General features: G+C 43.6%; 1 protein-coding gene across 3 annotated transcripts; it reads right to left on the reverse strand.

Annotated features, from left to right (window-relative positions):
- Nucleotides 1-1,860: 1,860 nt before the first annotated feature.
- On the reverse strand, nucleotides 1,861-21,463 carry LOC128889294 (sodium- and chloride-dependent transporter XTRP3). 3 transcript variants are annotated; one of them, XR_008460413.1, is made up of 13 exons: nucleotides 19,217-21,463; nucleotides 12,163-12,395; nucleotides 11,965-11,985; nucleotides 10,863-11,084; nucleotides 10,586-10,696; nucleotides 10,259-10,500; nucleotides 8,978-9,122; nucleotides 8,693-8,894; nucleotides 8,464-8,623; nucleotides 8,160-8,322; nucleotides 7,859-8,059; nucleotides 6,554-6,621; nucleotides 5,617-5,759 (listed from the first exon to the last, which is right to left on the reverse strand). XR_008460413.1 is itself a non-coding variant. In XM_054146805.1 (12 exons), exons 1-12 carry the CDS (start codon nucleotides 19,464-19,466, stop codon nucleotides 5,604-5,606), a joined length of 2,106 nt encoding a protein of 701 aa, XP_054002780.1. In that variant the 5' UTR covers nucleotides 19,467-21,456; the 3' UTR covers nucleotides 1,861-5,603. The 3 variants fall into 3 exon arrangements, 2 of the variants coding, with proteins under 2 accessions (XP_054002780.1, XP_054002781.1); XM_054146805.1 differs by lacking the exon at nucleotides 6,554-6,621 and having other exon boundaries at nucleotides 1,861-5,759; nucleotides 19,217-21,456; XM_054146806.1 differs by lacking the exons at nucleotides 6,554-6,621; nucleotides 11,965-11,985 and having other exon boundaries at nucleotides 1,861-5,759; nucleotides 19,217-21,462.
- Between the last annotated feature and the right edge of the window lie 1,067 nt (nucleotides 21,464-22,530).

The following is a 22,530-nucleotide window of genomic DNA, read 5'->3' on the forward strand; positions in this document are numbered from 1 at the left end:
CTCTCTCTCTCTCTCTCTCTCTCTCTCTCTCTCTCTCTCTCTCTCTCGCTCGCTCGCTCGGACATTGTATATTATAAATAGTTATGAATATCATTAATACAATACGATCGCAGTAATCGTTATTGTCATTTACATTTCCCACGTGGATTTTCTTTTGGTCTTTCATTTTGATTTTCCTCGCGCACAACTTGTTCCTCTCCGTGTTGCACGATTCTTATCAGTGTTGTTGTCAAAATCATTTCTCGAGTCTTACGAATCTGTGTGGAGATACAGGTACACAGTACAGTAATATTGTCTTTTTAGGAAAGTTTCCAAATGTATTCTCGAACTTGACCACTTCGGAAATGAGCCTCGAACAGTGAAGGAGGTATATGAAGACCTTAGAACGACCTACATAGGTGGGGGAGTAATCGGAATCATTGTCCTTCTACTCGGCAATAAATAAGCTTTTATTTTAAACGTTTCCTGGATACTCTTGTATACAATATACCTCTATGTACGAGCTAATGTTTAATGTATAAGGTACGCGGCAGCGGTCTTGCTCCGTTACGACGCAGAAACAAACTAACAGAACGGAAAGGAACCTGAAACGCTTCCGAACGATCTTACGAGCATTTGCGCTGCCGCGCAAATATAGCGTTTCCGAACGTTGTTGTCGTCATTTTCGCGGTCATCCTTGACGCAACGCGACGATCTCTTCGACTATATATAATCGTAGGCACGGCCTGTATATATGGATCTATGGATCGACGTGAAGCAAAGATAACGGGAAAGGATGCCCTCATGTGACGTCACAAGATAATATTTCTAGGTCATTCAAATCTATTTTATTTTGTAACCAATGATTATAAATAACTTTACTCTTGACGTCAATTGTTTTCACTATTTTTTAAACTAAAACAAGTTACAAGGCAATAACATTATAATTTAAATTTAGTATTTCAAAATATATATATAGTATAGATTCAACGACAAAGTTCCATCGTTACTTTGCCCTCATGTGACGTCACATAGATGATTTTATCTTTCCTTCAAAGGTTTTATCTGTAGCCGTGTTTATAAGTATGTATGGTCAAAGGACGATCTAGTTTTCTAGTTTATGGGTATTCTTCGCGTTTAGTATTGCCATAGATGTTCTAGAGGTCAGGTATAGCGAATGGAACAGACATAGCGATCTGGAGGTATACCTTAGACTTTAAGGAAGCATATTTTCCTTTATCGAAAAATTGTTTGTTGATTCATGATTAGATTTACTTCTATTTAAGCGGTAGTACTATTTGTTGATACTGTTTGTTGGACAATGTTTGAGAAGTCCAAGCTTCTAAAGTCCTAGTCCTCGAATAATCAGATAGACTTGAATAATATTTAAATACTCGTGTCTCGTACCGTAATACCGAAGAACTCAAATAATTCTCGAGCAAACAAGTGTTCCAATTATATTTTACAAGTATTAATTGTATTATACGAGTTGTATTAACGTGTTCGCTGGCTGAAATCTGTACAAGAACGTCACACGTGTTCCAAACGCCACCCTGACGCTCTCGAGTAGGCGTACGCCGCTCTCGAGGGAAAGAATAGTCGTTTTGGCGCGTGTTTTTGTCAATGGTTTGGTGTTGCGCGTGGTGACCCGATGTCCATCGGGGTAAAAAGTGAGAGGGAGAAAAAGAGGGAGAACGAGAAAAATCACATATGTATGCCAAATGTCGCGAACGTTCCCTCAGTCCCTCGTTTTCGGCTAGATGCTATCGATTCGAACCGAGCACCCGATATATCTGGGTAATCAAGAGTTTGGTTGGTTCGTTCTGAGGGTAGGGTCACTTTCGAGCGGGTTCATACTCGGCTTACATATAATAATAGTAATAATAACAACAACGTCTTTATTACACCATATAAACAGTACATATACAGAGTGGTGTAAAGGCGAGGCTCACAATCAGCTTGACTGCTATCAAAACAAATATAATATCATGGATAACAGCCGTGCAACGAAGGAGACACAGAACGAAATGATAGAGATAGAAACGTTGTCGGGGAAATTTGCGAGTATTGAAGACTTTCAGGAACATGTAAAATGATATAATTTAGTTCAAACAAAGTGAGACGTTACGCGATACGTACCCGGGTGCTGCCTCGAGTATCAATAGCGCCGTTTACGGTATTATCAGTGAACGACCCGACTGTCGGCTACCATGGAACTCAAAATCTGATGACTCGAATCCCTGCTTCGTTTTTCGTATCCTTTATTTCGCGTTTCTTTTTCTGGTTTATCCATTTGTTTTTCCTTAAGTACGATGCTAAAAATTCGTCGACAAACCGCGTTTACGGTAACAATTGCTGGTTCTACTTCCGTCTTTTAAGTAATCGGGTTCTATCGGAAGTATTTTTTACGAATACGTTAGTCGTAACGTGATTACCGTCTATTGCACGCTATCGTCCTACCCGTACGGCGCTACTACGCGGATAGGCGTGTACCCCTATAGTTTAGATTTCGAGATTTACTCCCCGCGACGTTTACTCTCACCCCTGAGGTTTGGAAGCAGTAGGAACGTAGGCACCGTCTACGAGTCGATCTTCCAATTAGGAGGAACCGCGAAAGCTCGATAATTTCACAGTGGAACCTCGACCCTTTATTTACTGGCGGGACTTGTAAGTCCCGTCAATTTTCTCATGGTACTGTATTAACACGTTGACACGTTACGTCACCCATATATGGCAGATATATGACAGAGCTTTTTACTGAGGAATTTTAACAATTAATTTTAAGGACTGAGCGTTAATGAAAATGAATCTAGATAGAATTCGTAAATTTTTACAGGGATATAAAAATTGGTAATACGACAAATGATAGATTCTATAATTCCCAATAGTCTCGAGACAAAATTTTAGTCTCGTACACATTTCCATGTGAATCAGCGTGGCAATCAACGTGTTAATTAACCACTTCTACGAAGTTCGTTTTTAATTGTTGGATGGCAGCGCAAGCTTCTTTTCTTTTGGAAGCTTGTTAGAGACAACTCTATAAGATGATATAAGACCAAGATGGATGCCTAGATTTGAAAACCTTTTGAGAAATTCAGTAAATAAAGGGTTAATAGATTCAACACGTCTTGCGTTGACAAGTGGAAGGGTCGCGTCGCTTAGCAACAAGTGTAGTGTCTTTCGTTTCAAACGAAAGCAAATTGTTGATAAGTGCCTGAGGATTACATAACGGGTCAATACAAGTTAATGCATTGCGCGAAGAGAGCCAAGGCACATGTGCTCGGATGTCGCGAGGGTTGCCTTGGCTCTTTGGTCTATACGTGGCTTTCTTCAGTTATCTAATTGAACAGATCTCGTTGCTTATAGGAATTTCTGACACCGTTTTTTTACTGCTACGAAGGCTCCACTGTGATACAGATGGAAGAGATACAGAGAACTCCTCGATGCACTCGGAGGCGATGGAAATGACCCCTCCAGTTGGCGCAAGTGTTTCACGACATCTATTACAGGCCTGCGAGCTTGTCTGTCTTGATGCGACCAGGTCATTAATGTATTATGCACGTGTACTGTTGGAACTAAATCAACTGGTCGCTTAAAGCTACTCGAGATGGATGCTATCTTCATTGTATCGGCTAGAGTGTCCTCTGTGAAACAGGGAATCCTAGATATTCGAGATATTACGTTATTGCAAATTCTTTTCTTTGCAGAAATGAAAACTTGCCGTAATGCTGTAACAACATCTATTCGATCTACCGATGCAAAAACTCCTGGTGAAAAATGACGCTTATCGAATACGTGCTACAGATATCGATATAAATTCATTTTTGTACAGTCACGGTACATGTTACTTTACTAGTCTACCCATCGTTCGACTAATATTGTCATTATAGTTATTTTTAATTTCTACTAGATTCTCAAAGATGCGACTTACGTTCGTTGAATTCAGATACTGCGACGATCGCTGACGAGAAACGATTATATAAAATAACTGTATACTAGTCCGTCTTACTTTAATTACGAGAAACGCCGATGGACACTGTTGGGTCCAAAAAGACCCAATACGCGGTACGCCGCGGTCGATTTCGTAGATTCGGGTAATTTGCAACATTTATAGATTCCAAAGACGTCGAAACGCAAAGCGACTAATAATTCCAGACTATAAGATCGTCCTTTAAAAATTGTACACTTACGAGCTGTAAAAATCGTGCACAAACCAGCTTCGTGCGACCAGTTAATGTTATTTCAACTGTACCGTTCGAAGTACGCGTACGCGATTCGTTCTTGTTTCGTTCGCTGCATCGCTTTCCATCCGCGACACCGGATGTATTCGGCGCGTACCGAGCTGTCGCTTCCATTCTCTTTGACGAGCCTTCCGTCAGAAGGTTCGATGAGCGTCGAACGCTTCGTCGAAGCGTCGATGCAGGCGACGAGGAAGATGGATCGAAACGTGTCGTTTTATTCGAACGCAAATGTAGACGGCACTCTTTCTAAAACGCGAACGAGGGAGACTGATGTCGACGCGATTCGTTTCTTCGCGGGGATAGTATAGATCAGTGGTGCGCTATATCTTTCGTTGAGCCACGTGAAATAAAATATGATAAAATAAGATTCTCTGGGTAAGGGGGTAGTATTTCGAAATGTGCCTAATTTATTTAAAACATGTATGTTCCAAGGTTTATCGAAGCACTCTGTCACTCGACCCTTTCGATCCAGCTGTTTTCTATTTAAATTTTACTCGTTTCTCTTTTGAGAAATAAGTATATTAAATTAGGGTTGGCTATAAATCAAATCTTATCTAGGGTTAGCTAGATAAGAAAGGACAATTTATCCCAATGCAAGTAATGTTCGTTTGTTTTTAACACATATTCCTGTGAGTTTCAATTGTATTTATATGTATCACTAAGGTTGAAAGGGAGGCTGAAGAGTCGCGTGAAGATCGACATTCCTTTTTTATTTAATACTTGACCAGCAATGAAGTATCATAACACCCAGTTGAAATTTTACGAATATAATAGCAACAACAAGTCCATTTTTTTCATACATATTTTTGGCAATTTGCCTTCAATTTTGTTTGCAACATGAACTGGAGCTAACGCTTGTGCACCACTGGTCTAAATTTATCGACGCCGAGGGACTCGCGCGTAATTCTATTTTCTCTCTGTTCCTGGTTGGCTATCGACATATTCCGAGCGTTTTCGCGTTGAAAGAATCGATTCAGTAAACGAAATCATTCGACTTTCAGGCCGTTAGAAACGATTTAGCGTGTCTCGACAGAACCGAACAAACGATTCGTCGCGAACGATCTATTGCGATCCATCCTTGCGAGCGCGCACTGCGCGACCTTTTTTCGTCTTCGCTGAATCTTTTTTACATCTGTTTAGTTCGCTTTAACGGCTAATCCCGTGTCGCGAGTTCGTCGGAAGGTAGTAAATATTTCTATATTGCTTTCGAGAGCACCGATCGTTCGGTTCTTGTTCGCAAACGGAACGGTAATTCGTGTCGTCGTCACGCGTCGCTCGACAACCGAAATCCTCGTACAGGCAACGACGATCATCCTTTCCTCGCGTTGCTCGCGGAGACGCCCTCCAACGAGAAGAAGTGACTGCGAACCCAGGCCAACGGGCTTAAAAGTCCATTACCTCCATTTTGAACGGTTTACCCTGATGGAGCTTGTTGGAGACGATCTTCGCCATGGGGGGCCCGCTGTTGTTGTCGTCGTCGCTGTTTATGTCCTCGTCCTCCTCGGGGAAGTCTTCGAGACGATCGTGGTACTCGTCCAGCTAAAAATCGGTACATCGCGTTGATTAGTGCTAGGATAAACCCTTCCCAGTGTTCGATTCGTCAACGAACAATCGCAGCTATGTGTGTCTATATGCGTGATCCTTTGGAACGTGGGCTAACTAGAGCGTACTCGTCAACAGCGCGGTGCCAGTGAGACTTTGAGGGGGAACGCCACCTTTATAGGTTCTTAAAAATCTATCGTTCTAAATTAACGAATTTTAAAGAAGTTTCATTCTTTTGGAATGCTGCTGAATGTCTACGAATCGTCTCGAAAACTCTCTAACGATTCGATGTTTACTACGAGTATGTATATCGTAATCTCGGCTAAGAAAAACGTTCTCCTTTGTTGTCCCTTCGGAAGCAATTCACACAGTTTAGTTTAAATATTCATCTAGTTACTAAAAATTCTAATTTTATTCAGTCCTGACTATCGGGACCAAAAGAGTCTACTCCATCATGCGACTAGGCAATGTACATATTTTAATGAGACTTCAAACTGCTTGGTATTTAGATTAGACAGTCAGTCAGTATCCGTTTCAACCTGACAGGTGGTGTTCCCACGGAAGCGAGAAAGCGTATCTTTCCACGAGCAATCTCGTAACCAATTTATTTCTCAGTGGTGACTTCGGAGATGTGCGAAAGCTGAAGAGACGACACTCTCCCAGCAAAAAGCTCGTGTATCCATTTCTTTTTTTTTTTGCGGGCTTCTCCATGCTCTGTGAGAAACGAGAGTGCGAAGCGCGCGTACAGAAAGCTAAAAGCATTCCGTAAACATAGTATATTACGGACTCACGTGTAAGGTAGCTATGGGAGAAGCGATTAATCGACGTTACCGCACACAGAACGGACGCTTCCCTACAACTGCAGGTACGTCCAACGTGAATCTTTATGCTCGTTCAAGCTTAACCAACGCACCTTGAGCACACCTGTACCTCCATCCTTCGATTGGTAACCCGTGACTCGTCTCTCGGTGCGCCGATTAAGTCGTTATCTACCGTGATGGACTAGGTCGCTACATTGTCTAAGCGAGCGTATGAACGTGCTTCGCGTGTTCCTTCCAAAGTGACACTCGGAACGGAAAACAGTGGCTGATCAAGGTTGCTGACAAAGTACACAGTGAAGTGGTCCATCCACTGATTTTTGATGAAACTTTGCAGGTTTGTAGAGCACTCAAAAATGAGGAGCTCTTACATTTTTTGAGCTGTGATAGCTTGAATTTTAGGGACGAAAGTAACGCTAGCTTAAAAGTTATTGGAGATACAAGAAAGAATTGAATGAAGGTGAAGATGGAATTCTCAAGCTACCTCGAATTTTAGAGATGAAATTAAGGCTAGCTTAAAAATGATTGGAGAGGCAAGAAAGAATTGAATAAAAGTAAAAATGGAATTTTCAAGGTAGCTTGAAAGTTGGAGATAGAAAAAAGAAATCTGATAAAAGTAAAGATACAAATAACATTTACCACCTAAATTCAAGTTACCACCGTTTAAAAAAGGTGCACGCATCTCTTACTTTTGATTACTCTAAAAATCACCCTATGGTAACTGTTTAATCATGTCGAATAAATGGTTTCGAGCGAGCAGTGCTTTCTGCCCCGAGTGTGTATACGTTTGGTGACGGTGAGGATACTTGGTGAATCACAGAATAGATAGCAAGGTGATGTACGATTATTCTAGACAAGTTGGGTGTTGATTGTTCAACGAGCATAATTTGTCGTAGATGGGATCTCTTTAGTGGAGACACAGAAGCTACGGAGATGTGAGGAGAGGAAGCGCATAGACACAAGTAGGAGTATACAATGTATACACGTGTACCCATCGGAAGAATATTGTATATAGCGAGGTCACGAAGGAAATCGAAGCTGAAGTCTAATAGCCGGTCTTTGGTCATTAAACATGTGAAACTTGATGGTTTGGGCTACGTATTTAATATTCCGAGAGTTTAAATCATAAAAAAATATTGAGTCTGGCCTGAGGACCTCGCTGTACGTACTCCTTCCTTCGAGTAGGAAGTAGAAATGTAGACATAAATAGATAGAATGATAGGAGCACGTGGCGATGTTGGCGATGCGATCTGAAAGAGTTCTCAGAGATGTACTCACATCAACGTCACCCATCATTTCCTTGGTGGAAACAGTGGTATCGATGCGTCGTATACTTCCCTGGTGGATGTCAACGTCCAGCTTGACGCATTGGAACCGTCTCAAAAGAAAGACGATCGGTATTGGCGCGACCCCGGCGAAAATGATGACGACTGCTATGGCCAGCACCCAACTGGGATAACTGGTGGCCACCGCTACACCCTGAAACGAGTGACAAGATGACGAAGACACGTATAAATAAGAGACACGTATAAGAGACTCGAAGTTTAAGCAGCTTCTGAACACGGGGACTCGTTCTTACCTGCGAGGCGTCCCACGCTGAATACGTGGGCTTCTTGATAAACATAGACGCAATGCTGGAAAGAAGGATGCAAACCATAATTATGGGGGCGAGGAATCGCCAGGTGACCTGCCAATACGTCCCTGGTCTGTATCCTGTCATTTCCTCTATGTCTTTCGTGAACCTGGGAATCGGAAAGAAGAATTCTCAGGAATTGCTGCGATTAATGTTCGTTCGTTTCTATTAGATAGCTCAGCAAAGAAGAACTGTTCAGAGAACAGAGACTCAATTCTGAACGACCTAATGACGGTAAAAGGTCAAGTACTTTTCGTGGCCGTAGATGAAGATGACGGATATCATTTCCATGAGCGCAACCATCACCAGGCCGATGGTACCAGCGAAACTGTCGAACATTTTGAGCCAGTATTCCCCAGCGCCAGTGCAGAAAATCAGACCCACGAAGAAGCAGACGGTGCAAACCACCCCTGAGAGAAAAAGTTGAAAGTTTTAATATGGACGTAAGTTTATTCGGTTTTACACGAAGAATATCGTACCTGTCATGTACTGCTTCTTTATTCGCTTGAACAAATCAATGTCGAAGATGACGCACAGCATGCCCTCGAGTATACCGATCTGCGAGCCCAGACCGAGGGCTAGGAGCATCAGGAAGAAGATACAGGACCAAAATGGCGCGCCAGGCAACTCGACTATCGCCTGTGTAAATACAATGAAAGCCAGCCCCGTTCCTTCGGCGGCCTAACGATCGATCGATTTACAGTCTGAACGACAATGCGACAAGGGACGAAAACGGAGAACGCGTGGACCGCTCGAATACTCACGTTATCCAACTGCTCGCTCAGGCTACACCTGCTAAGCGTCATGTTCATCGCCGTCGCGTTCCACTTATTTACGATATCCTCGTACTCGTCTACAGTGATGTTCTCGTGAGCTATAAATCCGTTCTCGATAAGTAAGTCTTTGTTACTGGAAGAGAGAAAACGATCGAGTAGACATTGCTCTTGTTTCGGGCGGGCGATGGTGTCAAGATTTCAAGAAGAAGAAGAAGATTCATTGTAAATTAAAACTGTGGCTGTAATCTGTCCATCATTGCTGCTATTTAACACTAGGTTTACGAAGTATGATCATCTCGTAAATCTACATCAACACTATACCTACCACGACCAGTCGAATAACCGTTTTCAAATGTTTGTGCACAGTTCTTATACGCTACGCATGAATTATATACAATTCTTTCGTGCATTATTCAATTTAGCCACACGTAAAACATTGTTGTATTTAATTGAAAGAAGTGCCTTTAAAACTACCCTCTATATCGATTGAAGAAATTTGTTTAAATTAAATGATTGGTTTAATGTTTGTATGCTTTTATAAATATGTTGATGTATATATAAATATATACATGTATAAGCTTATTCATATCCATATTCATAATGAAAAATTCATTTGGTAACATGAGCCCATAATTGTGAAAGTGGTCTGTCAAAATTTAAAAAAAAAAAAATGAGTTTATCAGTTATTTCACACTACATTATTTTAAACTAAATTAATTCAATGTAATTTTTTTTTTCAAGAAATATATGCCTTAGACCACTTTCATAATTATGCACACCAAATAGGAGCACATACCGAAACTATTATTTAATTTAGACAAATTTCTTTAATAGACATACAGGGTGCGAATATTTCTGGGACTGACTGTAATTACAAATGAACGTCGGTAAGTTTAGTGTTAATGTCTGCGATAATTAAATCACAAGTGGAATTACCTTGGCGAGATTATAACCATGTTACCGTATTTTACGGACTATAAGACGCACCTAAATTTTTAGGCAAAAACACTGGACATTTTTATATTAATTTCGAGTATCAGATGCACCTGAAGTTTGGAAGCAATTTTTCGAAGAAAAAAGTGCGTTTTATAGTCCGTAAAATACGGTAAACATATCTTTTTACAAGCTAGCCATCGCCACAATCGTTATTTCAAGACAAGTACAAGGTGTCGTTAAGTATCCTGCTATGTATAAACATGGTACGACAGGTATGTCGCCTGGCAACATTGATTCGCCGTCGCTGTCAAAGTTATAAGAAGATTCGTTTACCTGGCGATGCACTTATCGACGTTCGTCATCGCCTTGAAGCCTAGAATGGCGAATATAACGACGCTCGCGTAAATAGCGGTGAAGGCGTTACAACCGCTGACCAGGAGCACGTCCCGGACGCAGTTGTTGTCCGGGGTGTTGTACGACCCGAACGCGATCAAGGAGCCGAACGCTAGCCCGAAACTGTAAAAAACCTGCGTCGCTGCATCGAGCCAGACCGTCGGCTCTAACAGTTTCTCGATCTGCGCACGTGAGAAAAGGAACAATTGCAATCGTGTCCTGAGACAAACGAACGATCTAAGAAACGAAACGGAAGATCGGTATTACCTTTGGCGTGTACATATGGGCCAATCCAGCGCTGGCACCTTTTAACGTTATTCCACGAATAAAAAAGATAGTAAGCACCAAATACGGGAACATGGATGTAAAATATACCACCTTTAAATCAAGCAAAGAAATAAGTCGTTGACACAGTATCTGACTTTCGCTTATGTTTTTTTTTTTCGTTTTTTGTTTACGAGGAGGAGCGAGTTTCGAGGGATGAAAAGCAAACGGTCCTCGCAAGGAAAAGAAAGAAGCAATCGAACGTTCCGCGTTCCTTTACCTTTCCAGAGGACTGTATCCCCTTCATCACGATAAAGAAGACGACGATCCAGCTCAACAGCAGACAAAGGACGATCCACCACTTGAGACTTTGACCAGCTTCGATCGACGGGGCCGCGTCCAACGTGGTTCGGTACCAGAAATAGGCAGTTTCGGAACTCTTGACGCATTCCTCGACGGGCTTGCCATCCACTTCCGGACACTTCGCCCAAGGCAACGGCTCCTACGTTAAATCGTGGAGATTTCAGCATTTCAAAAACAGGGGATACGTAACATTCGAGTGGAAGACGTGCTTTCCAGAAGCTATCTATGCTAGGTATCTGCGGCATGCGCGACGCGTGCTGTTTCGCTTTTACTTCACTCTCAAATGTTGCACGCGGACGAATTTTCTCGAAATCGTGGCCTACATTTATGTTTTCTATTGCGAGGTCGCTCTGCTAAGTCCCTTTTCACCTTCAACTAAAGCTACGTGGCTAACTACTCATCTTGTTGACAGTAAAAAATGTTGTGCTGTGCAAGACAGTTTCTGAGGTAAATTATTCTAGTAGAATGGCTCAGTTACGATCGCAACAGTAAAAGTACATCCAAAGGTTTGTACTTTAAATTAGTCGTATAGTTAATCCGTTGACTTCCACGTATGGGTGACAAGGATTATCACCGAGGAATTAAATACATCAATTCTGAAGGTGAGGTAGTAACAAAATTAATCTGGATAGGATTGGTAAATTTTTAAAATGTCGCGAAAAAAATATATACATCTCGAATTGAGTAATCTCCTCCTTTCGGATGTCGGTTAATAAGTACCAGCATAAATGTTGAATTGTATCATTTGTATTTGTATAGACAAAAACGTTAGCCTCGTAGAAATTTTCACGATTATTAGTTTGACAGTCAACGAGTTGCGAGAGCAGAAAAAGAATTATTCCTGAATAAACAGCTTCGTTTAATCCTTCGAAACGTACAAATTACCCCAAAAACTGTTTGCACCGAACAGATTCTTAATATTAAAATATTTTACGGTGACTTTCAGCCACGATCCCGCATAAAATTCGCCCGTGCGTGCGTTCTACGCTTGCAAGCTGAAAATCGTAACTGGTACTTACGCCGAATTTAACCGTGACAGCCTAACGTAGCATGAAACACAAACCGTAAATGTTATTCGATCGTTTTAATGTACTTGGGTTCGTTTACCGCGTATATTCCGACGATAGATCGAAAGCGATAAGAGTTCGTATCGGAATCGTTTACGATCGACGGAATATTACGCGATCGATCTGTTCGCCAGTTAGGGGGGAACTTACCTCGAGCGAATTGAAAAGGTAGTAGAAGCACCAGGTGATGATGACGTTGTAGTAAAGCGCTACGAAGAAGGTGACGATACACGAGGCTATTCCTATGCCTCCTAGCCACGGGTGTATCGTGTTCCATACGCCAAGGGCGCCCTGCCGCATACGTTGACCGAGACCCAGCTCGATCAAAAATAGGGGTACACCCTCTAGGATTAGCATCACGAAGAAGGGGATGAGAAAGGCACCTAAAAAGCGACCCATTTTTTTTCCGTTTCGTTTGTTTCCTTTCTTTGTTCGACACGATCTACTTTCATCTTATTCGCTCGTGTAAAATAATATCGTTCTCCCGCCACTTTTCACCCCCCCCCCTCCCACTCCCCCTGTCCTTTTACGTTCCAGGGATCCTCTTGTTCCACCGACCCCTTATTACGGAATGAATGCGCAACCCGTTCTCTGTGAATCTCTCCCATTTGGCAAAGCTCTCCGTGTCCCTGCTTAGAGAACGTTCTCCGTTCCCCCTTTTTTCGTGGCCGTCTAGTTCGAGGCAGCCGCAGCCTGAGTGTCTGGTTCGGTATTGATCGTGTGACGCGTACGTACCTACGTATGCAACGTACTTACCGGTTCGATCTCGGCTGGTCCGTATTTTCTCGTCTCCAGCCGAACGATTTCGATGGCATTTACGCGATGAACGCACAGAGGGTGATTTTACGGTCACGAGGGTTAATATTCGCGAGGTTACTTTGGGTTACGTTAAGGTGTATATCAGGGTCTCTTGAACTTTTTTCATTCACGACACCATTTATGATTGCGATCTTTTTCGCAACCCAAAAAAGATAAAATAAAGATATGTAAATATTTTGTGACGATTTATTCATTCGGTAACAATATATATAATGCATTTATTATAGTTGCAAAAATTACATACTCTACTTGTCATAAAAACTGCTCCTTTGCAATAACATAAATGAAAGAGTATATTAAATATTTTACATTAAAATCTCGCGATCCCAAGATTTTAGTAAGCGACCCCGTTTGGGGTCGCGATCCATAGCTTAAGAAGCCTTGGTATACATATATTATTGATATTATTGAGGCCGAAATTACTGTTGAGACTCTTCTGTTTATGTATGATACATGCATTCGATACGATCCTTGTGTAACTTGATGAATGTCTGCGTAGTATAGGGGTTGTACGCCAAATCGATTGCTGTTTCCATTGTGTCAGAGCAACCATTAGGTTTCGAGCAAGATACGTTACAGGCCATGTGGCAATAGAAAGGGGCCAAGTCATCATTCTCCTGCCTACCTCGATATTCGCGAAGTCAATTTTGCAATGCAAGTCGAACCTTTCGATTTCCACCTCATAATTCTCGATTTCTTTTACAGAACATTTTTTGGGGCACGAAGAGTTCACGACTGAGCTCTTCCAACCTTCAGATTCGCAATCCCCATTCAAAAACCTCCAATTTGAGGTGAGCATGTGCCGAACGGCCACTCTAAGTGACTTCCTTCGTAATATAGTATAATATTTCAGGGAGAAAAATCTGCCTTCAGAAGAATTGCGACGTATTTTTACCGCGGTGAGGACACTGCGACATTCGCGTCGCTTTTGTGATCGCTTCACAAGTGTCAGCTGAGTCCATTAGACTTCGCGACGTCACTCAAGGGTTAACCGTGCAAATCGAGAACTATTGTACCACTATTTCTAGAAGAGTCTATAGAACAGGTAACCGGAAATATTGATGCAATGGCGATACTATGCGAGACATAAATCCCTGACCTTAATTGCGATCGCTACGACATTCCACGCAAACGGGTACGAAACAATTTGCAAATATTTTTAGAGTCGTCGTGAAAAAAACCGAGGTTTATCATTCCGTTTAATATTTCTCTCGGAAACCTTCGAGACTGCGAATCTTTATGCGAAATGAAATCTTTGTATCTAGACAAATTAAACTTAAATAGAAATTTATTGTACTCTGCAAATATTCTAGTTCGAACCTTACTTTCGATGTTTTTTATATCATACCGTGCGTAGTTTCTTGCATATTAAAATTTCCTGTAAATGGATAAAGATCCGCAGTACTCCTAAAAATTAAGAGGGATTCAATTCGTGAACACGACCGGGATGCTAAATGGTTACTTGTGTCTCTCGATAGAATGGTAAAAATCGATTCATGCGCGTCGGACGTCGGCGTCGGCCTCGACGTAGTGTCGTGTCGCGGCAAGGGGAAAATTCCATTGAAAGTCGAGGAGGCCGTGGCTTGATTTCGGTTAGGGTTATCGATTAGGGAACCTGGTACCCGAGATACATGGGCACCACGCGAGAAGACGAAAGTCACCCCCGATCCTCGAGAGGCCGGAGCAATCGCTGAATATAGCATGCGAGTCGATCAAAGTCGGCCACAAACACGGTCAGACCTCTCTAAACCGGAGGAAATGAAAAATACTTCGCGTTGCAGAGGTATCGACTCGTGGGGGGCGAGCAGTTGCTCAGCAGAAAAGTTTGCCAACTGGGAAATCAAAGAAACGCCGAGACTCTGCGGAACTGTAGTTCAAGTGATGCTAATTATGGTAACTACTTTTTGTTTCAGTCTCGAGGGGTGAAAACGTCCTCTTTGAGATGTTGAGAGTTTTTATCTCATGGTGGGCATACAAGTGTTTGCGATATCTTGGAAATATAGCATAAGGCAACGCAATGTGGAGGAAACAGAAACGAATTACAGTCGATTGATGTCTAGCCGTTAGAAATTGGCGAACTGTGTTTCGAGTTGTCGACGTCAATTTATATAAATTTGAGTTGTGGATGTCAAGTGGTTTTACGCAGCTTCCAATTAGGTTTGTTTAACTTGTTTTGTATAAATTGCATTTCTCACTAATGTGAACGTCCCCATTAAAAGAGCTCTTAAAATTGTGCCTTTCTTTCGAGGGCGTCACTGTATCTGACGTCTCCGGAATCAAACCGCCATGTGCACTTTATTGGCACAGTGTAAGCAATCTAGTTGCGTCTCGTGCTGCAACGTGATGTCACACGAAGAATGCATGTTTTTTAATAGCATGGCCAAACTGAGCAAAAGTTGCAGAAGTGAGTCAAAAGCAAATTTTTAAGGATGGTGCAACACAGAATCGAGTATACGAAAATCATGAATTGATTGATTTATTTCCAGTTACATAAACTTCTACGTTTACTTATAGAAGGCCTAACCAATCTTTTGGTCAGGAAGTGTAGGTTGTGCGTCACTCGACGCATTGTGCGCAGTGAATTGCATATAACAGTACGATTAATATTTATACGTGGGTTGAATGTAAAATGATACCTTCGATTTTGTACCCACCACAAAAATCAAGGTATTATATGACCAATGGAAAACGAAAATAAAATGGAAATTTCAAGCATTGTTTTTGCTTTTCATTTATCAAACGAATACATTGATTTTTGAGAGATTATAAAATCCAGGGCAACTTTTCATTTAATTCGCGTATTGTCTTCCCTCTTTGCATACCATAATACTAATACTCATATTATTAATAAGTATTTTGTTAATTTTGAGCAAGTATGAATTCTAGAGGTCTGACCTAGTAATCAGTTGATGCTTACGGGGGTTCAGAAAGAATAAAAGAAGTGTACAGGTTGTCTTTGAATGATACAACATGGAAATGCTTCTACACGTAAAAATAAATCGAACATTTGCAATAAATATTTTTGTACAAAGCTGTATTTTTAAGACATTCGATTTCGATAGAAACATGAGATAAATTCACGCCTCAGTGATAATGTTTATCACCATGAATTTCTGTTCACTTCTTGATCGTGTTTGAAGATTATATAAAATTGTTATGTATAATTACTGACAGGAAATTAGCGAGCATGGTTACTTATACTCCTGTAGACACATAGTAGATATGTATATCCCTAAATTCATTAAACTGAACTCCGATAAAAACGCGCGCGAGCCTCAAGCATCTTCAACGTCAATTTCCTCGTTAAGGAAGCACCGTGCTACAAAAGTTCATTAATTGTTGTTAATGTATTTTTACACATAGAAGCACTTTCCGTTGTGCACTATCCTTTTATCCATTGTTTTATGCTTGACACTTTTTTCAGGTCCTCGTATAACGCATAGAAAACCAAATCGTGAACTAGATAATGATTCCTTCTCTTAGGGGTTCCCGTAATCTTTTTATAATGTTGACAAATACGAGTCTAGGATGAAGCCTGCGCGGGTTTATGTGAAATCCATTTCAGAACGGTTCCCCACCGCCGTTTTAGCCCCTTAAGGACATCCTGGCGTGTCGCGAGGGCGGACACGGCTGGCTAAGGACGAATCTGCGCAGTAAGGAAGCTTCCCAGCGAGCGTCTACGATGGAAAGTTCCGCTGCGAAATTCGCGTGGTCGTCCTCCGATTTAGCGGTCGCGTAAACCGCGGGTCGTCTGTGACGTAACGCGGGCATCGTCGTGATTTCATTCGCAATCGCCACCCTCGCTCCTGCGCCTCCACCCACGTCTGCGCGTCAGCCGGCGTTTCCGCTTCGCTCTCGCGTCGATTCATCGGAATATAATCGAGTTACGCGACCGAAGCATAGGTCGCGGAGAAGATGGCAGCCAGGAGGGTTCAAGGGCGAATTTTATAGGATCTTATCGTTTCCACGGGTTTCCCTCCGTGGATTTCGGAGCCAACAGGAGGGGGATGAAACGTGGTTCGTTTCAGGCATGGTTGGAATTTTGCTCGATTACCGGTTGATGCGAAAACTCAACGTATTTCGGTGGGAGGGGGGAGGTTATTCCACGGAACAGGTGAATTTTTGTTGACCGTTACGTATGCAAAGTGAAGTTTAATTTTGGTTCGAAGAGTAATCGATAAATGGTTGCTGGGACTATATGTGGAAACTCTATATCAAATAACAGATAAAGGGAGTAATGTTTAAATATAATTAAAGGTCAGCAAAATGGTACAGCGGAAACTTTGAGTATCAACAAAAAGTCGTTCGATAGAGTAATAATAGAATGATTAAATAGCTATACGTTGATTTGATTCCTCGTCTATTACTCGAATGAAATTTTACCCAGGGGTTTAATCTTAATTCAGCTCTGAGGCATTGCTCGAACGTCGCTTGAGGATTAGTGCAACCAACGACTCCGAACGATTTCGTGCGCGGTACGTATTTCGAAGATACGCGAAAGACTTTTGATAGATATACATATACACGTATTTTTAAGCAGCGCTTAGGGTGACCGAAAATAGCGTACACGTAGACATCGACTCGCGGCATAGATCTAGAACCGACTCCAGAACAATCTCTGTTTTAGACGCGACTGACGAAGAACGTTTCACGTTCGATTCTAACGATATACCTTTGCTCGCAATATATGTTCACGGTTCGTTCCGAAAGTATCCGAGTATCTTTATATAAACGGTGTCAATCGCTAATGGTACCGAAAGATAGATTGCTGAGATAGGTTGCTTCTTGTTGCAATAAGTCTCGTCATTAGGATAATAAGTGGCGTCATTAGGATTAGATTACTGGGATAACACACGGTGTCATATCTCTATGTAGGTGGTCACAATTCACAAAAATATTTCACTGTGCAAATAGTAGATGCGTATAGTAGAATAGCAAGTAGCACAACATAGACTCTGCGTATAATATTGTAATTTTAATTTTCTTAGTCTCTCGTATCAGACTGGTCCGTTTTGCTAAGGATAACAGTATTTTCTAATACAAGGATATCGATACACACAGTGGAATGTCAGTGTGTACTCCATAAATGCTCGCTAAGAACTTCCCTGTCACGTGTGGCGGAGCTTCGTCTGCCCCGCACCGTTCTTGCTCGCTTTCAGTCACTCTAATTGGGTCTCATTCCGCCCTGCTCTCATGCTCAACGAAAAAGGAGCGAGAAATGACAAATAGTAATCGTATCGTCGTTACTCTGAGTGCTTTGCGCTCGTCACACGTGCCTGACGCACAGCGAAGGACAGAGTATCGGAGGTTCGAACGACGGAAAGAGACGAAGTAAAAGCGTTTCGCTCGTCTCGTGTCGTTCCTCGTTCGCTTTCAATCCCCCCGAGGAGAACGTGCATTGCTCGGCAATCGTCGAGCGTCGAATGCGTGGTTCCGCCATATTAAGGAGTAAATTCGGCGATTGGGGTGAGCTCGCACGTGTCTCGTTAAATGCCTGTTTCTGGGAAGGATTCTGGCGCCTGGCGCCAGGCACTTGTCGAGTGTTCAATCTATAACCTGGAACTGCTACACGCCTAGTCTGAATTGCAATTATATTTAAACAATTTCGTGTGAGTAAACTGATATTTCGATCTGACCTTCTACATAGAGACACTTTTATAAACGATAATGAACTTCTGTCGCAACAGCGTGTGCATAAGGGTTGCAGTTTCTTTGGGGTCGAGTTCTTTGATGATGTCACAGGGTTTACCTCCCACCTCTCTCGTCGTTCTAATGACGTCACTGATTGTGACTATGCTTTAATTTAAATACGAAGTGTCATTGATTGTTACAGCTAACAGTACCTAATCGTCGAGAAGTAACGGTCCGCAGTGACGCTCGATCTATTCTGAAAAATCGTTTACCTCTTCGTTTCACTTTCGTCTATAAGTAGGTTTAGTAAGAAAATGAGTGCTGAGATTAATTCAGGCCAGAGGGGTTTCCTATCACTGATTAATTTAGCAGTGGAAATGTTATGAAAGGTCAAGGGTAGACAATTACTCTGCATTGAAATTGAGCTCAAACGATCTCTTTACTTCGAGGTAGCGGTCAAAGCTGCTGGCCTTTTCTAGGAATTTCAATAATCATCACCATTTACACTGGAAGGTCTCGTCTAGGCAGTATCGTGTCCAGATTGTTTCATAATAAAGAAATTATTAAGAGCAACTGTTTACTCTCGACTTATTCAAAATGTTCACGTAGAATAATATAACAAATTATCTAAAAAGTGACGAGTATCTTACGAAAACGTGTCGTTTCAGATAAAGTTTGCCAGTTTTTGGGAGAAATCGCGTAAGAGGAACACGGAGAGTTTCCCTAGGAGCCCACGATGCTCGAGTCAGCTTACCTCCACCGTTCTGTTGGCACAGGTAAGGGAACCTCCAGATATTCCCAAGTCCCACGCTGTATCCGATAATACTGAGGAAAAACTGCATCTTGCCGCTCCATGCTGCTCTGTTCTCCTCCTTTGTCTCTGGACCGGCGGCTACATTTTGCGTGCCGCTTACGACGATCGTCACGTTCTGGCCGGGCTGACGATTGTCGTTCAACGGAGCCAACTCGTGCCCATTCCTCGTGTTCTCGTTCTTCACTACCATTCTTCACCTGGTAGTCCCTTGTTCCAAAGATAAACAGCGGTCTCTCCAGGCAATCGTTTTCACGTCGACTATATACTTCTCCTTTTCGCGATTCGTATCTACCTCTTTGTACTAAATTTTTCTCAGATTTCGATGAACCAGCACCAGCGTTTGAAACAAACGGCGACGAGGGAGACGGTTACGGCTGACTGTGGACCGTCGGGGGCAACAACAACGGACGAAGAGGTTGACGACGGTGTCAAAGGCCGAGCAGGGGTGTCAGTCGTTCGTTATAAGAATATCTCGTAATTCGTAAGATCGTTTCCCTGGTAGAAAAATTGCTTAGGGTGACGAGGAAGGCATGACCGGCGCGACGAGTGCGCCTGTTCTGGCAAATCAGGGTACACGCGGCGCGGATATCGCGCTTCGTCTAGGTCGCGTCTCGAGAACTCGCGCAATTATCCGGAACGACTCGATTCTCACGGATAGAACGGTCGAGGAGGCGCGAAAATCGCGTGGGTGATGGTCGTTGGGTCCGGGGGACGAACGGTACGCGTCGTTTCGACGACGGAATGCCCGATCTCGTCGACTTGGCTCGCGGGGAGAGAAAATTAACGATTGAAACTTCTATCTCGAGCGACGAGCGTAATCGATAACGGCGAGGGTCGAGTACGAGGGAGAGTCGTCGTGCATCGGTCGCAATTTTTCCGCCAATTTGCAACGTCGCCTCGCGTGGGGAACGGTGCCTCGGTACGAGGGTCTATCAACGGAAGAATCGAAACGAAAACTCACGGGAACGACGACTCGATTCGAAGGAAGCGATACGGGGATGATCGAAGAGAGACGCGTGTGCTACGACCGTCGGGAGGGTTACCGTACGCGGAAGCGCGGGCATCGGCCGTCGAAGCATCGAAATCGCAAGAGCACAGGGGGGACGATCACTTGGCAAACACGGAGGAATCGAAGGAAGCTCACGTTTCACGTCGCTGACACGGTCGTATCGTCCTGGAGCATGCCCTAGCTCTGCTCAGCCCTGTCGTCACGGTCACCCGGATCTTCTCCTCTTTTCTCCTCTTTCTTCTTCCGTGAACGCTCTTGTTCTCGATCGCGTGTGACATAAGCTTCGAAGGGCTGCGTGTCCTCTAATCGTTGCAAATTTTGATTCAACGAGTGGGCAGCATATCGTTTCCGTCACGTTCGTTTTTCTCCCGCGGGTGGAGGTGTCGTCGAGTCAGACGCTGACGGACTGGATGGATCTCCTCTCGCGGCGAAGACGATCGTCCGGAATTATTTCGTGGCGACGGTCCGCTGATCGAACCGAGGTTCGCTCGAACGCGAATAAGAGACGCGTGGACGGTGAAGGTTCGAACGGACGGTTTTCGGAGCCATGTAGCTCGGGTTCCGGTAGCCTCCCTTCTCGCGCGAACGGCTATTTTCTCTGCTCGCCGTTGCGCGACTGGTTGCTCGATTATTCGATATTCTCAGCCTGGTTTCGGATGGCGAATTGGAGAACGCGCGTATCGTTCCTCGTTCGTGTGTCTCAGGTGAAACCTGACGGCTGAAGAGAGCTCTGACTGCGCGCCCCGTGCATGCGAACGTCAATATCCGACTGAACCTAACCACCGTCGTGCTGCCGTATTGCGCGCGCGCGTGCTGGCTCGCGTTCATGCACGCATGCGAGGGAACCAACCGACGAAGCGGACCCCGGAGCTTCGACGCGCTACGACAAAGCTTTCCACCGCTTTCAATCCCCGATTGGCCGCGGTAATTACGCGCGTATGTCGCATACGCTCTTCCGTTCTCCCAACTGTCCGTCTCTTCGGCGATTCCCCGCGAAACCAGACCGTTCGACGCGTTCCTGGACCGTCCGTGTTTCCACTGGCCGAGTTCGCCACGGGGGTGAAAATCGAAAGGATCCAGAGGGTGAGGGTGGACAGCGTGCGCTAATTTATCCCTCTGTGCGCGAAACATTCCCCGAAAGAGTACGATCACTTCGTTTCTAGCCAACGAGTCGCGTGCTATACTGAGCAAACGCGCGCGCGCCTCCGCATCGATCTTCGTCGCAGCCAATCCCCGCCATTTTCGTCCTCGACGCTGTTACCCACTGATCTCGCAATTTTTTTTTGCATCTACGACCAGTTTTCAAGGTTTTGGGTCGGTGGCACGTTTGATGGTTCCACGGGGGTCTGCAAAGAGAAACTCGAAGGTCTCGGAGAACGAACGAAGGGGGGATGGTTTTATGTTCAATTTATACAGTGTCGAGATTGTGAAACAAAAGGGTTACGTAACCGGGGGGGGGGGGGGTAGTGTCTGACGTAGAGTAAATATTTGTCTTGATACCTAGCGGGTGGAAACTCTGTTTTGTACACATATGCGCACGTTTCGGTTGACATAGAACAAGAAAGTATATAGAAACAACATTTGTATACTCGGATAGGTTTGTATAATAGGAGTGTCGTTTGCCAGAAGTTCAAATAAGAGTAGTCCAGTAGCGTTTCCCTGAGCCAGACAATTATCAAAATTTTGTTGCTATAAATAGACTTGTACTATTTTCCATACTCTCCTAAAGGATCATAAGAACCATAAGGGACCACCTGGTATATACATCTCTCTAGTCAAGTGGGCAGCAGTGCACCCTGACCCGTTTGGCTCGCTCTCCTAATTCGTACAGTCCAGTTATCGTGGAGCAGATCCACGGTTTCGAAGGTCAGACTGCCATTGGCATCGTCGAGGACCGGGTTCGACGATTCGTGTTGGATTGACACGTGTATAGACGTTGCATGTCACGGTAACTGGCACGAAATTTTCACGGACCGTAACAAGCACTCGAGTACAGATGACGAGGGGTACCTACTCACGAGAACTATCATCGACTCGACAAGCGTGTCAAGGGCAGATCGTGACCAGCGCACGCCGAAGAAATCAATTTGTTTAATAAACATCCACCGCGAACTGGACGGTTACCACGTATTTTCGATACGGCGAAATTGCGACACGACCCGGCCTTCCGCAACGCGATTAATTTCCTTCGATTCCCACGGCTCGCGTGATTCTAGATCTACGCGCTCGAAATCGAGGAGCATCG

The sequence above is a fragment of the Hylaeus anthracinus genome, unplaced genomic scaffold (genome assembly GCF_026225885.1).
Source record: "Hylaeus anthracinus isolate JK02 unplaced genomic scaffold, UHH_iyHylAnth1.0_haploid 11997, whole genome shotgun sequence".
In the NCBI taxonomy this organism is placed as follows: Eukaryota; Metazoa; Arthropoda; class Insecta; order Hymenoptera; family Colletidae; genus Hylaeus; species Hylaeus anthracinus.

Excerpts from the sequence above, each read along its gene's own strand:
- LOC128889294 (XM_054146805.1), bottom strand. The coding sequence starts at position 19,466 with ATGGTAGTGAAGAACGAGAACACGAGGAATGGGCACGAGTTGGCTCCG. Across the intron at positions 11,085-11,964 it reads CTGTCACGGTTAAATTCGGC|GAGCCGTTGCCTTGGGCGAA; the intron begins GTAAGTACCAGT and ends GATTTAACGTAG. Across the intron at positions 10,697-10,862 it reads GGATACAGTCCTCTGGAAAG|GTGGTATATTTTACATCCAT; the intron begins GTAAAGGAACGC and ends CTTGATTTAAAG.